Source organism: Cherax quadricarinatus, chromosome 85 (genome assembly GCF_038502225.1).
Source record: "Cherax quadricarinatus isolate ZL_2023a chromosome 85, ASM3850222v1, whole genome shotgun sequence".
In the NCBI taxonomy this organism is placed as follows: Eukaryota; Metazoa; Arthropoda; class Malacostraca; order Decapoda; family Parastacidae; genus Cherax; species Cherax quadricarinatus.
This window is the reverse complement of record NC_091376.1, coordinates 12,285,667-12,302,368: the sequence shown is the minus strand read 5'-3', so window position 1 is coordinate 12,302,368 and position 16,702 is coordinate 12,285,667. Positions and strand designations below refer to the sequence as shown.

The window sequence follows — 16,702 nt, the reverse complement described above, 5'->3', positions numbered from 1 at the left end:
TTCTCCTCCACCACGATGCTGTGAACACTAACTCCAAGGCCGAGGGACTGATTACCTCATCTTTTGTATATAGTTCTACTGTCTTCCTATTATGTCCTAGAATCTGTATTGATAAAGCCACTGGATGGCGAAACGTCTACAATAAAGATATCCAGATGTTGCACATGTGTCTTAACTTTCATATTGTCGGTATTTTATACCTTTCTTACACAAATTTATTGGAACTGTTAACAATATCATGAAATTACTAACAATTTCTTGAAACTTAACAGTTTCTTGGAACTGCTAACAATTTCTTGGAACAGTCTTAGTAGACAAGATAGATTTTTTTTCTTCATAAATCTTGATCTCTCTTGCCAGATAAACAACACCTTAAAATTTTTAATGCACTGTTATTTTTGTGTCAACCTAGAATTTCAAACATGCTATAATTATGTTCTTTTTATAAACTGTTATTCTCGTTGTTAAAAATGGAAACAATAATCTTGATGTTAATGGAGTTGGGAGTGTAAATGTTAGTTGTTAATGTTAACTCTGTGGTATAAATGTTAACTTGCTTAAGAATAATACACAGACACGTATCTCAGTGGAAATATTATTTTCAATGTTTGGCTCATATATAACTTGGCAAAGTTCATCTGTGAGCGAAGTTTTGTGTTAATGTAATGCACAAATAATCCGCATATAGGAGAGAGAAGCTTACGACGACGTTTCGGTCCGTCTTGGACCATTTACAAAGTCCGTCGGACCGAAACGTCGTCGTAAGCTTCTGTCTCCTATATGCTGGTTATTTGTGTATTGTTCTAGTCACGGTATTGTGCCTTTTTTTGTTATTTAACGTAATGTCTTGTTCTGTTATAAATATTCTTTGTACTATCATATCTTCATCACCTTCGTGCCTTTCTAAACACGTAATTGTACCGTTGGTGTAATGATATAATTTTCCTTGCTATTTCATTCTGCTACATATCTTTACTGGTTATGACTGCATCAATATGTTGAAGGTTTTTAAGGTCATTAGGTCGAGAGGAAAATACTTTGTACCAACTCTAAGTTTTCCTCTAGGTCTTTAAAGCATTTAACCAGTTGATGTTATTAGCTTTTGGAGGCTTTAGTGTGTATGAGCCTTTGCAATTTTTAATAATTTTTTTTTTTTTGTAGGTATGGGTGCCTCTGGGAATGAAGGTTAAGTCTCGGGACGTGGTGGTGGAGTGGGGCAGACGCAACATCAAGGCTGGCCTCAAGAACACCACTCCCATCATCCAAGGTGACCTTTATAACGAGGTCAAGGTCGAAGAATGCAACTGGTACCTTGACAATGGCAACACTCTTGTCCTCACACTAGAGAAGGTCAGTGTGTGCTAACACCCTTGACATCACTACATAAGGTTAGTGTTCAGTAATACTCTTACGAAAAGGAAACTTCACTATAAATGACTGCTACCACTACCATCCTGAAAGGTGTAAAGATTTACAGCAGAAATGACGGTTCTGTCGCTTAAAATGACGGTTCTGTCACTTGAAATGAGAGTTTTGTCACTTGAAATGACAGTTCTCCCACTTGAAATGATGGTTCTGTTACTTGAAATGACGGTTGTCACTTGAAATGATGATTCTGCCACTTGAAATAATGGTTCTGTTACTTGAAATGACGGTTGTCACTTAAAATGATGGTTCTGTCACTGGAAATGACGATTCTGTCACTTGAAATGACGGTTCTGTCACTTGAAATGAGTTCTGGCATGTGAAATGACAGCTCTGTCACTTATGAGGTCTGTCATTTCATTAAAGACACAGAACGTTTTCACCCTTATATTAAAACCAATTTTTTTATAAAGGAAGAAATAAATGCAAAGAGAAAAGGCAGAAATAGACTTATACAAGTTAGAGAAATACAGGGAAGAAAGAGGTAACACAAGTTTTCTTAGTTAACCCTTTAGCTGATGTTATAGAAAATGGAGAAGGTAAACTTTAATATACACACTAATGAATGGAAAGGGGTAAACTTTAGCATACATACTAATTCATGGAGATTGTAAATTTTAGTATATGTACGTGATAATTAATGAACTTATGAATGGAGCAGTTACCAGCTGGCATGTGCAGTCCTCTTCAATGAGTGTTTTTGTATAGATATAATCCTAACATAGCTTTCCAGCAGGTGTACACAGTTAATAGATGTTCTGAAATTAATTTTGTGTTATAAATTGTCCAGCAGATAAATTATCTTTAAACTCAAGTTGATGCAAATATGTATGTGATTTGTTTTTTTTTAACAAATTTGATTACCTCCCATTTTCCAGGGCTGTATGACCCCCTGTGAGTTTAGTACTTTCTCATGAGTATAACAATAATTATACATTACTATATAACATGAAGGCAATGTATAAAACTCGTATGGATTTGGTTCTTCATTTTAATACATAACACCAAGGTAATGACATCTCCCTATCATGATATTGATTGTATTTTTGCAAAAAACTAGCAGGGTGTTACATTTTGCTTGTTATCCTTGTCTGCCTTAATCTTATTATAAAATTGCCTGTGTTTTGAGCGATGGTGTTGGTAGGAGTGATGAGAGGAGATTCTAAATTGCATCCGACGCTGATGAAATGCTCGTGAGATGATTGCGAGTGTGGCAGTACATGGTGTAGGTGTAGTTTAAATAGTCCCTTTGGCAAGAGTATGTAGGCTGGTGTGCATTGTACACTAGCAAATACAGTGGACCCCCGGTTAACGATATTTTTTCACTCCAGAAGTATGTTCAGGTGCCAGTACTGACCGAATTTGTTCCCATAAGAAATATTGTGAAGTAGATTAGTCCATTTCATACCCCCAAACATACACGTACAAATGCACTTACATAAATACACTTACATAATTGGTCGCATTCGGAGGTAATCGTTATGCGGGGGTCCACTGTATGTTGAAAATGAAAACATAATAGGGGACATACAGTAAGTGTAAAATGGGTGATTCTAAGCTTTATTTTTGGTAAAGTATCTGACAGTGTATGTTGATCTTGGACAAGTTCTCTGTAGGGTAACTCTGTTTTGTGTCATCAGGCTAACCAAAAGTATATTCTCTATGCATTACTCACATTTCATGTATATCTTGTTTGCCTAATAATAATGGCATAATTACTAGCTAAATTTGCTAAAAGAAAAAAATGGAAAGAGAAGCTATGGGAGATTTATAGACAGATTCTATTTCAAATTAATAAGAAATTTTAAGAAAATTTATATTTTTGTAAATTTATTTACAGTGGACCCCCGCATAACGATTACCTCCGAATGCGACCAATTATGTAAGTGTATTTATGTAAGTGCATTTGTACGTGTATGTTTGGGGGTCTGAAATGGACTAATCTACTTCACAATATTTCTTATGGGAACAAATTCGGTCAGTACTGGCACCTGAACATACTTCTGGAGTGAAAAAATATCGTTAACCGGGGGTCCACTGTATTTATTAACCCGAAATAGAAACATTTTAACCATCAATCATGCTATCACTGTCTTGCCAGAGTCGCACAGATACAACAGTTCAGATGTCCCTCCAAACAACAAATATGCCAAACCCCTCCTGTAGAATGCAGGCACTGTAGCTAATATGAACCAGGGAAGAAAAGTGTAAATGAAACTTCTATATGTATAAAATACATAACAACAATGATAAAACATTGCTTTAGTGTAACAACAATGATAAAACATTGCTTTAGTGTTATCTAGATGTACCTTTCATATTACCTTATTGATTAGTAATACGACCACTGTTGTTTTAGATCAACAAGATGGAGTGGTGGACCCGCTTGGTAACCACAGACCCAGAGATCAACACTCAGAAGGTTAACCCAGAGCCTTCAAAGTTGGGTGACTTGGATGGAGAAACACGAGGAATGGTTGAAAAGATGATGTATGATCAACGGCAAAAAGAGATGGGATTACCTACTTCAGAAGAGCAAAAAAAGCAAGAAGTTCTTAAGAAGTATGTTGTACTTTTAGAATTTATTTCTCATGACATAATAATGTACAAGCAGGTTATAGGTGTATATTTGAAAAAAAAATTCAAGTAATTTCTTTAATATTCCATTTCTGGTGGATATGTTGAGGATGTTTCTTCAGATTTACTTCAAAATTAACACACCTATGTATGGTCATAAATTAAAATTTCCTATTGAAATTGGATCCTATTACTCAAAAAAATAAACTTCTGGGCATTAAATCTATTTTTATTTTGGGAACAAGTGTGTAACTCTAAAAGATTACAGTAGATTATAATCCAGTCTGAAAACTTCAGTGTACAGTGATACCTTGGTATACGTCCTTAATTCATTGCAGGACCTTGGACTCATACCAAACAGGACATGTACCAAACGAATTTTCCCATAAGAAATGTAGGGAAAACGATTGATCTGTTTCCATGAAAAAAAAATCCTATTGGTATTGGCGTATTATACATTGATGGGGTTGTATAAAATAATTTAAACACTGCTTAATACTAAAATACATACATAAATACAAAAGAATTAGATTAAATAAATGCAAATTTAACCTCGCTTTACTTTGCTGAAAAGAGTCGAGTGCCTACTAGGATAGTGCTGAGAAGGGAAGAGGAGGAGGAAATGTTATTGTTTGGAAGGAGAGTCCCCTGCTATTTTCTGACTCTTATCTCTATTTGGACCTGGTTGAATCTCACCAGGTTTGACTTTTACTAAAAATCTGTCCAAAGAACTTTGCTTCTGCCTTCGCCTCAGGATGTTTTGGTATTGTGACATTGTCTAGTCATTGCGGACAGTGCTATTACGGCTTGTTTGGGGTGGTACTTCTCTGCAAAGTTTTTGATTTCCATCCATTTGGCAAAGCTTTCCTTGATTAATGAAGTAGGGGCTTCCTCTATCTCTTCTTCAGATCCTGAAGAGAGTGCATCTGTGTTAGTCTTGTGCTTCTCCTTCTCAAGTTCCTGCAGCTCCTAAATGGTCAGCTCTTCCCAGTGTCCCTCCACATCACCATCACTCACATCTAGACCCATGGACTTGCCCAGAGAGACAATACCCTCCACTATAGACACAGCCTCAAAGCTCTCAAAGTCCCTTTCAGCCACTGCTTCTGGCCACAAATTCCTGGAAGCAGAGTTCATTATTCTGTATGAAACTTCCTGCCAGGCTTTGTCAGTGAGTGTTATGCAGTGGGCAATAGTAAAGTGGTCTTTCCAAAATTCTCTCAGGGTTAACTCTGTGTCAGAGGTCACTTCAAACTTTACAGCGATGAAATCAAACTCCAGCAGCACATAGTCCTGCAAGCTTGGAGCAATTTTTCAACATTCTCTATTGTCCCTGATCTTTGTTTGGTAATCGATTTCACCCCCTTCACAATGTTAGCCGACTTGATAACATCTTTGTTTTTCACAATCCTAGATACCGTTGTTCTCGGCGTACGGTATGCAGCAGCCAAGTCCCAGATACACATGCCACCGTCATACTTTTCAACAGTCTCTTTTTTCACCTCCATGGTGATCCTAACCGTTTTCTTCATTGCTTGGCTCTTCTCATTAACTTTCTTAGAATTCATGGTTAATGAATTTACTAAAAATTTATACGAAAAAACAAAATCACGTGAAAATTCACAGTTGCATCGTGGGGTTGTTCACTGAATGGTAGCAACAGCCGTACTGACACTAGTTAGCAGTCATGGCTTTGTCTTGAGAGAGAGGTAAACAAGGGTAGCACGCGGTGTTGTGACTCATTTTGACCCATGCAAGTTCTAGCATTAGAGTCGTATTCCAAACAAAGGTCATATACCAAGCAAAAATTTTTGCGTCCAAACAGGATGTATATCAGGTTGGACTTATTCCAGAGTGGACGTATACCTAGGTACCACTGTATATTCATATACTGAATGTACATTGAAAGTTCAGTGCTAAAAATTTTATACGTAGTATTGTATTACATATGTTAGTACATACTAGATTTTGAAAAATAAAAATAAAATCTATGTCTAGTTAGTGAGCCACTATAGGAATCTGTCACTTTCCCGTTCTTGCTTTCTGTCATCCATCCTGCAGTAAGTTATTGCTTCTAAATCAACAAGGGCTCACACTGGTCAGAGCTCCAGTCATTACACATGAGACATAGCAGCTGCCAGGGAAGGCAGCAGTTTTTGTAGTTCATCAAGCAAACACACAATCAGTTTTATTCTTCAGAGCACAGTGTAGTAGTCTGTGCATTGTTTCTAATAAATAACTATAGGAATTCTATTAATACAGTAATACATTTAAACAAAGCCACTGTCATGGGAAGGTAGACATCTGAGATATATTAGTACCTGTAATGTTAGGGCATTTTTAGACTCATAGGTGATGATCTGTGGCCAGTATGTGATAGCAAAGGATCTCTTTCTTGCAAAGCCCTACATCCCGAACTTAAATGAGTGATAATATTGATCTCCACCTGAGTTGAAAGTCCTGATCATTAAATTCATGCCTCATTCACACTAGGAATGATTTCACACATTCAGAGTAAATCCTTTTACAATGCAACTTCTCATACTACAATTTTGTTGCAGTGCAATTCATAATGTGCAGGTAAAATTCAAGGAAATATTTCACCATGAGTGACTTCTTCAGTCCTAATAAGCAAGCCACTTACTATGAAACCTTTTTCTTAATAAATGTGTTGATCAGTGCATGTCTTTAATCTACAACTTGTCAGTATCACCATACCAGTCTCATCAAAAAGTGTAGTCCAAAAATCTTGATAGGGAGGACTGTTAAAATCATCAAATTATACAATAGACATATATAATAAGTATTAATTGAAGAATAAGAATAAGAACATAAGAAAGAAGGAACACTGCAACATGCCTACTGACCCATGTGGAGCAGGTCCATGTCCCCACCCCCCTGGATAAGACCAATGACCACTCCCCCCTGGATTAGCCCAATGACCCACCTAGTCTGGTCACCTAAACTCAAGGATGGAGCACTGCACCAGACCCAGCAGCACAAGCTAGTCAGGTCCAACTCACACCCACCCACACCCACTCATGTATTTATCTAAAATATTTTTAAAACTACACAGCATTTTAGCCTGAATAACTGTACTCAGGAGTTTGTTCCACTCATCCACAACTCTATTACCAAACCAGTGCTTTCCTATATCCTTCCTGAATCTGAATTTTTCCAACTTGAAACCATTGCTGCGAGTCCTGTCTTGGCTGGAAATTTTCAGCACGCTATTTACATTTTTTTTTTTTCAACAAGTCGGCCGTCTCCCACCGAGGCAGGTGACCCAAAAAAGAAAGAAAATCCCCAAAAAGAAAATGCTTTCATCATCATTCAACACTTTCACCACACTCACACATTATCACTGTTTTTGCAGAGGTGCTCAGAATACAACAGTTTAGAAGCATATACGTATAAAGATACACAACATACCCCTCCAAACTGCCAGTATCCCAAACCCCTCCTTTAAAGTGCAGGCATTGTACTTCCCATTTCCAGGACTCAAGTCCGACTATATGAAAATAACCGGTTTCCCTGAATCCTTTCACTAAATATTACCCTGCTCACACTCCAACAGATCGTCAGGTCCCAAGTATCATTCGTCTCCATTCACTCCTATCTAACACGCTCACGCACGCTTGCTGGAAGTCCAAGCCCCTCGCCCACAAAACCTCCTTTACCCCCTCTCTCCAACCCTTTCGAGGATGACCCCTACCCCTCCTTCCTTCCCCTATAGATTTATATGCTTTCCATGTCATTCTACTTTGATCCATTCTCTCTAAATGACCAAACCACCTCAACAACCCCTCTTCTGCCCTCTGACTAATGCTTTCATTAACTCCACACCTTCTCCTAATTTCCACACTATGAATTTTCTGCATAATATTTACACCACACATTGCCCTTAGACAGGACATCTCCACTGCCTCCAACCGTCTCCTCGCTGCTGCATTTACCACCCAAGCTTCACATCCATATAAGAGTGTTGGTACCACTATACTTTCATACATTCCCTTCTTTGCCTCCATAGATAGCATTTTTTGACTCCACATATACCTCAATGCACCACTCACCTTTTTTCCCTCATCAATTTTATGATTAACCTCATCCTTCATAAATCCATCCACCGACACGTCAACTCCCAAGTATCTGAAAACATTCACTTCTTCCATACTCCTCCTCCCCAATTTGATATCCAATTTTTCTTTATCTAAATCATTTGATACCCTCATCACCTTACTCTTTTCTATGTTCACTTTCAACTTTCTACCTTTACACACATTCCCAAACTCATCTACTAACCTTTGCAATTTTTCTTTAGAATCTCCCATAAGCACAGTATCATCAGCAAAAAGTAACTGTGTCAATTCCCATTTTGAATTTGATTCCCCATAATTTAATCCCACCCCTCTCCTGAACACCCTAGCATTTACTTCTTTTACAACCCCATCTATAAATATATTAAACAACCATGGTGACATTACACATCCCTGTCTAAGACCTACTTTTACCGGGAAGTATTCTCCCTCTCTTCTACACACCCTAACCTGAGCCTCACTATCCTCATAAAAACTCTTAACAGCATTTAGTAACTTACCACCTATTCCATATACTTGCAACATCTGCCACATTGCTCCTCTATCCACTCTATCATATGCCTTTTCTAAATCCATAAATGCAATAAAAACTTCCCTACCTTTATCTAAATACTGTTCACATATATGCTTCAATGTAAACACTTGATCTACACATCCCCTACCCACTCTGAAGCCTCCCTGCTCATCCGCAATCCTACATTCTGTCTTACCTCTAATTCTTTCAATTATAACCCTATCGTATACTTTTCCTGGTATACTCAGTAAACTTATTCCTCTATAATTTTTACAATCTCTTTTGTTCCCTTTCCCTTTATATAAAGGGATTATACATGCTCTCTGCCAATCCCTAGGTACCTTCCCCTCTTTCATACATTTATTAAACAAAAGTACCAACCATTCCAACACTATATATTCCCCTGCTTTTAACATTTCTGTCATGATCCCATCAGTTCCAGCTGCTTTACCCCCTCTCATTCTACGTAATGCCTCACGTACCTCCACCACACTTGCATTCTGCTCTTCTTCACTCCTAAAAGATGGCGAGTGCGTGAAATTACCGCCTCCCTTTCTTCCTCAACATTTAAAAGTTCCTCAAAATATTCTCGCCATCTACCTAATACCTCCCTCTCCCCATCTACTAACTCCCCTACTCTGTTTTTAACTGACAAATCCATACTTTCCCTAGGCTTTCTTAACTTGTTTAACTCTAAAATTTTTTCTTATTTTCATTAAAATTTCTTGACAGTGCCTCTCCCACTTTATCATCTGCTCTCCTTTTGCACACTCTCACCACTCTCTTCACCTTTCTTTTACTCTCCATATACTCTGCTCTTCTTATAACACTTCTGCTTTGTAAAAACCTGTCATAAGCTACCTTTTTCTCTTTTATCACACCCTTTACTTCATCATTCCACCAATCACTCCTCTTTCCTCCTGCCCCCACCCTCCTATAACCACAAGCTCCTGCCCCACATTCTAATACTACATTTTTAAAACTATTCCAACCCTCTTCAACCCCCCCACTACTCATCTTTGCACTAGCCCACCTTTCTGCCAATAGTCTCTTATATCTCATCTGAACTTCCTCCTCCCTTAGTTTATACACTTTCACCTCCCTCTTACTTGTTGTTGCCACCTTCCTCTTTTCCCATCTACCTCTTACTCTAACTGTAGCTACAACTAAATAATGATCCGATATATCAGTTGCCCCTCTATAAACATGTACATCCTGGAGCCTACCCATCAACCTTTTATCCACCAATACATGATCTAACAAACTACTTTCATTACGTGCTACATCAAACCTTGTATATTTATTTATCCTCTTTTTCATAAAATATGTATTACTTATTACCAAATTTCTTTCTACACATAGCTCAATTAAAGGCTCCCCATTTACATTTACCCCTGGCACCCCAAATTTACCTACTACTCCCTCCATAACATTTTTACCCACTTTAGCATTGAAATCCCCAACCACCATTACTCTCACACTTGATTCAAAACTCCCCACGCATTCACTCAACATTTCCCAAAATCTCTCTCTCTCTCCTCTACACTTCTCTCTTCTCCAGGTGCATACACGCTTACTATAACCCACTTTTCACATCCAATCTTTATTTTACTCCACATAATCCTTGAATTAATACATTTGTAGTCCCTGTTTTCCTGCCATAGCTTATACTTCAGCATTATTGCTACTCCTTCTTTAGCTCTAACTCTATTTGAAACCCCTGACCTAATCCCATTTATTCCTCTCCATTGAAACTCTCCCACCCCCTTCAGCTTTGTTTCACTTAAAGCCAGGACAACCAGTTTCTTCTCATTCATAACATCCACAATCATCTCTTTCTTATCATTTGCACAACATCCACGCACATTCAGACTTCCCACTTTGACAATTTTCTTCTTATTCTTTTTAGTAATCTTTACAGGAAAAGGGGTTACTAGCCCATTGTTCCCGGCATTTTAGTTGACTTTTACAACACGCATGGCTTATGGAGGAAAGATTCTTATCCCACTTCCCCATGGATATTTACATCCCCTTTATTTATTCTTGTTTTCCATTTATACACCTTGATCATATCCCCCCTAATTCTACACCTTTCGAGAGAGTGCATATTCAGGGCCCTCAGTCTATCCTCATAGGGAAGATTTCTGATACATGGGATCATCTTTGTCATCCTCCTCTGTACGTTTTCCAGAGCATTTATATCCATTCTGTAATACGGTGACTAGAACTGAGCAGCATAGTCTAAATGAGGCCTAACCAAGGATATATAGAGTTGAAGAACAACCTGAGAACTTCTATTATTTATACTTCTAGTTATGAAGCCACGAATTCTGTTAGCTTTATTGCGAACACTAATGCACTGTTGTCTTGGTTTTAGATTACTGCTAACCAGAACTCCTAAATCCTTTTCGCAATCAGTAGTATTAAGATCTACATTATTTAGTTTATATGTGGCATGGTTATTTAACTGTCCAACATTTAGAACTTTGCATTTGTCAATATTAAACTGCATCTGCCACTTCTCCGACCATTGCATCAGTCTATTCAAATCATCCTGGAGTGCTTTAGTGTCCTCATTAGAATGAATTGGACGGCCTATTTTGGTGTCATCAGCAAATTTGCTTATGTCACTATTTATTCCCTCATCTATGTCGTTTATGTAAATTGTGAACAACAACGGGCCCAACACTGACCCCTGAGGAGCACCGCTTGTGACGTGCCCCCATTCTGATTTCTCCCCATTTATGCAAACTCTCTGCTGTCTATTTGTCACCCAGGAAAAAATTTCTCCTTCTATTCTGTGTGCCTTAAGTTTCCTCAATAGCCTCTGGTGTGGAACTCGATCAAAAGCCTTACTGAAGTCCATATACACAATATCATATTCATTACCATGATCTACCTTCTCAGACGCCTTAGTGAAAAAAGTTAATAAATTCGTAAGACAGGAATGCCCCTTTGTAAAACCGTGTTGAGATTTATTAATCAATCTGTGCCTGTCAAGATGGCTACGAATTGCTTCGGCAATTATTGATTCCAAAAATTTTCCCACTATGGAGGTAATTGTGGCGTGCAAAGAGTACGTAACCTTTATTCGGCGCATGTACACACCCTCATTGAAAGGCTATTTCCCCCAATCAGCGAACCAGGTACTAAGGGTTGATGATAGGGCCCCGTCGTTCAACCAGTACCCAGGTTCCATCCAATGAGAAGATGGTTTTGGCAATTGCAGAGGTGTTGTGGGTACCACTCACCTGTCTGCCCTTGTCATTCCCACTCTAGAGCTGGTTGAAGCACGGTCTGCTCTCTAGTGGCTTCTATTCTGCCTTGCTTACCGTGGAGTGCACTAATACCTATTGTTGTACATAGTGTATATAGTGTACATACTTCTGTTCTAAATTGGTGAAATATAATACAAGTCAAAAGTTTTTCTGCTGTGTTTATTTTGCTCCCTTTACACCCAGGATAACAGGCCTTTGGGACTCCTGGGTTGTAATAGTAATGATCCCTGTATATTAACCATCAGCAGTGGCAGAGGAATTTAGAGAACAGATATGGAAGATAGCTGATTTGAAGGCCTTGAAAATCTTATATCAAATATTATCCTCCTTGGAGATTTCAACCTTCCACATATCAGTTGGAAGATGGTAGATGATAGAACCATACCAAATGTGGTACCAAGAAGCATGTTAGCCAAATAAATATGCCATAGAGCTATTGTGCATCTGTAAATAGTTTGCTTTGAACCACAAGGTAACACTACAGTGTCAGTGTTTGCAGATGAAAGGAAATGTAACATATTTTTGAAAGTTGCTGATGGTTACTACTGAATTGCTCTGCACAAGTTGCAATTGCTTATTATGATTTTTCTGAAACATTAACACTGGCAATGTTGATAGTGAGAGTTTGGTTGTAGGAAAAAAGCTGCAGTTTCCACACAACTTAGGGTTGCATGCAGACATGGCAGGAAATGGGTTGTCAGACTTAATGTAGCCATCACAGTACAGTAAGTTCTCCAGCACAGGAATAGCATACATTTGGCCTTGGGTTCAAATCCCACCCATTGCTTCAACAAATTATAATATGACCCACATCAGGTGAATATCATTCTATCACATTACAAAAAAATGGACACTGTTTTGCTTGAATGAATTAACAGTGGGAATCTTGATACTCCAGTACAATAAATTGTTGATTTAATGGATTTTGGAAGTACAGGATAAAATCTGTGGGTCAGTTGATTCAGAAACATCTGACAAAGTCCATTAACTACAGAATTGCCCGTTATTTCTATGATCAGGACAAAACAATCTCATCTCCAGCCTTCACAACCACCATTACAGTAGTCCTCCCATATCTGCAGGGAATACGTTCCAAGACCTATGATAAGTTTAATTGATAAATTATGCAAAATAAGTGTAAATTAACACTTTTTTACTGATGGGATGCATATCACAGCTTCTCGTAGGATTTGAAGAACTACCATCATCTCTTATTTTTGTGTTTTTGGGCCATTATTAAGCAGAATTAACCCTTTGAGGGTTGCCAGGCCCTCTCAGAGACTTGTTCTCAGGGTCGCCAAAATTTAAAAAAAAAAAAAATTATTTTTTCTTATGAAAAGATAAGAGAATCTTTTCCCGATCATAATGACACCAAAAGTATGAAATTTGATGGAAAACTTACAGAATTATGCTCTCGCGAAGTTAGCGGTCTTGACGATGTTTACGCATCGGCAATTTTGCCCACTTTGAGCCCTATTTTCAGCCAATTCCAGTGTACTAGTCGACAAAAAAATAACTATTTTGCTAGAACTCCGTTTTTTCTATCGAATGAGTACAAGAAACCACCCATTTACCAATTTCAACTATCCAATAAAGTGGTCAGAATTTAGCAATTTTGCCAATTTCACACAAATTTCAAAAGATGCCAATTTCCAAATAGGGTCCAGAATAAACAAGAAAGACATTCCTGGCACTAAAATAACATTTTCTCTGTTCATTAGTCACATCCCCAGGCCCCTCTTACATTTCTTTTGCTTTCCACTTTGATTTTTTTATCCTCACAAACAAAATAAGATTTACTGTTATGCAGACTACTGCATTAGTGTAGAAATGGTATAAATAATATCGGCGCACTTGTGAGAGAATATTAGACTTGCCAGTTGACGTGTATTGGACGCTTAGCATGATTTGTTTACTTTTGAACTTTGGTAAAAATCGAACATTTCTGCTACTTTGAGCTCAATTTCAAGGTACTTTTCATTGTAAAACCAGTCAAAATCATCTCAATTTCTGTAATATGTCTTCCATTCTATACAATGAGACCAGGAAAACTAGAATACAACAATAAATACCATACAAAAATACAGTGCGAATTCGCTGTTTTAAACCAAAAAACATGGTCAAAGTTTTTTTTTTCTCATTACGCACTGTGTGCTGCAGGAATTTTTTTATACTGCGAACACTGACCACATAAACCCATTCTTTCATATGTAGGCCTACCAGCTTTCTCTTGCTAGATTTGAGGGCGCTAGAATTTATGCGCACTAGTACGTCAAAAACCCTGGCGCATAAGCCGTACTAGTACAGCCAAAACCCCGAAAGGGTTAAGGGTTATTTTTGGGCTAAAGTAAACTGTGGATAACTGAAGCAGCGGATATCGAATCCGTGGATATGGGGGCCCTACTGTATGAGCTTAACTCTCTTTACTCTCCCCACGAGTCTGTTAAATTGTAGGTTTTCTGTATCTTCACGTTTCCCCAGAACTATACAACATACCATACCAAACGTGAAGTTGCCTTTTATATGAGACTTGTTGCATTTCTTGTAGTTGGGATGATGGTATGTTTTTAGCGTGTGGAGAAACCTATTAAATAGTTTTCTTTATAGCCATTTTTGCTGTCTTCTTTCATGTGTTATTATGCCTTCTTTGTTTACATTATTGGAGATACAAGGAGACTATGTTTGGGTAATATATATTCAGATAGTGCCATCTTTTATGAAGAGAAAGAGGCAATGACTGAATTAAAAAAAAATTTAAGTATACTGTAAATTATTATTTATCATTATATTATACTGGTATTAATAGAGGCCATAATAGTATAAGGAGGGGTGTTAATGTTTCAGTTTAAAAACTGAAGTGTAAAGCACCCTTCTGGCAAGACAGTGATGGAGTGAATGATGGTGAAAGTTTTTCTTTTTCGGGCCACCCTGCCTTGGTGGGAATCGGCCAGTGTGATAAAAAAAAAAAAAAAAATAATAGTATAAGAAATAAATTATGTGATCCACATAGAAAAAATAACTATAAAGATGAGTACCAAAATTTTCAATTACCTGTGAAAACTGAAGTGATAATAATTTATTTTTTCGTTTTCAGATTCATGGAGCAGCATCCAGAGATGGACTTCTCGAAGTGTAAATTCAATTAAATGTTTGTATTGTACTTAAGTATTAAAGGTTGCTGATCCATTTATTGTAATTTTTCACTTGAATTTCACTTGAATTAATTTTTTTAATTTTATTATTATTTCACTATTTGTAATATATTGTTAATGGTTCACATTCATAACTCATTCCAAACACTTTTCTTGTTAAATAAATATTGGTCAAAGAAGAGTAAAAGTACTTACTTTTCTCCACTTAATTTTTGTAATAAATTAACATTTTCATTGTGATTACATTTTCTAAATATCCTAGTAAGCTAAGTATGTTAGACTGACCCTAACAGTAAAAAAGATGAATAACTTAGTGGGTAAAGTTATACAATGGTGTTTAACACAAGCAGGAGGTACAATGGTTGTGGTCAACGAATCAACGAATTTGAGCTACAGTACCTTTTTAATCCTTGGATGAAGCTGAATTCTCTCTCACCCTTCCCAGTGTCCAGGTGCTGCACGAGTCTTTTAAAGTTTAGCATTTAACCATGATAAGTAGTAATATAAATTAGTGTCTATACTTATTAGTAAGTATAATGGTGTAGTTAAACAGGAGATAAATTTTCATATGAGGTTCTCTGATATATAGTTCAGTAAACTCTTGATTTAAATGACCTCAATTTAACAGGCTTCAAATATACTGGGCAGATTCTACTATGTCAGTTGACTCAGAAATATTAAAACCCATTGATTACAGAAGTATTCATTATCGTTACTATCACAGCAAGACAATCTCGTCTCTGTCACCATAATTGTCATTACCAGCCACTCACTTTCCCTACTAGTGTGCTAAATCCAGAGTTTACTGTACTTGTACCTTCTGAGAGGCAACTTTGCTTCATAATACCATTGGCACCAGAGCTATGCATTCAGTCTGGCTGAAAAATCAGTTACTTCTATTATAGCAAATTCCATCTGTATTTATTGGGTGAAATTAGTCATATTACTTCACTAACAGTATTGTCAATAGTGATTTTCTGTTTATCAATATTTGTGATCTAGGCATACAGTAATTTTTGTCATTTAAAATTAAATTTAAAAACAATAAAGTCCAAAAATCATTTTGAGTCTTACGAAGACCTGTTAACAAATATTACCATGCAAATAAGAAATACTGTATGCTTAAAACTATAAAACAAAATTACCTTCACTACCACTTGTCACTGGTGGTACCGGTGCGTACCTTTCGTCGTCTCTCACATAGATCTATGTTTTGGGGAATGGTGTCTCTTAAGTAGATATACATTTTAATCACAGTGCCTGAGAGAGAGGTAAATTTTGACCTAGACATTATTATTATCATGGGGGAGAACTAGACCCATCGGCATTATACAGGGCGTAGACATGAGAGAATGTGTCAGTGTGGTGGGTGTGCACAGTGTATAAAACAATCCTGCCCCATACAATGCATGATGGGAACAGCTAACCTCTGATCTTGTGTTTGGGTTAAATAGTAACTTTTGGGTATTATCCTGAGTGGTTTTCATGGTTTCATTAGCTGTTTCTTGATAACCCAGAAGACATACTAGTGAACTGGAGATGATCAGGTCTGAAGGTGGCGATAAATCCTCAAATTAGTGGAAACATTTGATTTTTGCCAATTTTCCTGTGAAAGGGTCTGTTTCATGGGTTTCTAATGGGTCTGCTTCAATTTGGAAT

General features: G+C 37.3%; 1 protein-coding gene across 1 annotated transcript; it reads left to right on the top strand.

The window, feature by feature from the left end:
• The first annotated feature begins 1,161 nt into the window (after nt 1-1,161).
• LOC138855220 (nuclear migration protein nudC-like) lies at nt 1,162-15,283 on the top strand. Its single transcript, XM_070103392.1, has 3 exons — nt 1,162-1,350; nt 3,785-3,987; nt 14,986-15,283. Exons 1-3 carry the CDS (start codon nt 1,180-1,182, stop codon nt 15,035-15,037), a joined length of 426 nt encoding a protein of 141 aa, XP_069959493.1. The 5' UTR covers nt 1,162-1,179; the 3' UTR covers nt 15,038-15,283.
• The last annotated feature ends 1,419 nt before the right edge of the window (nt 15,284-16,702 follow it).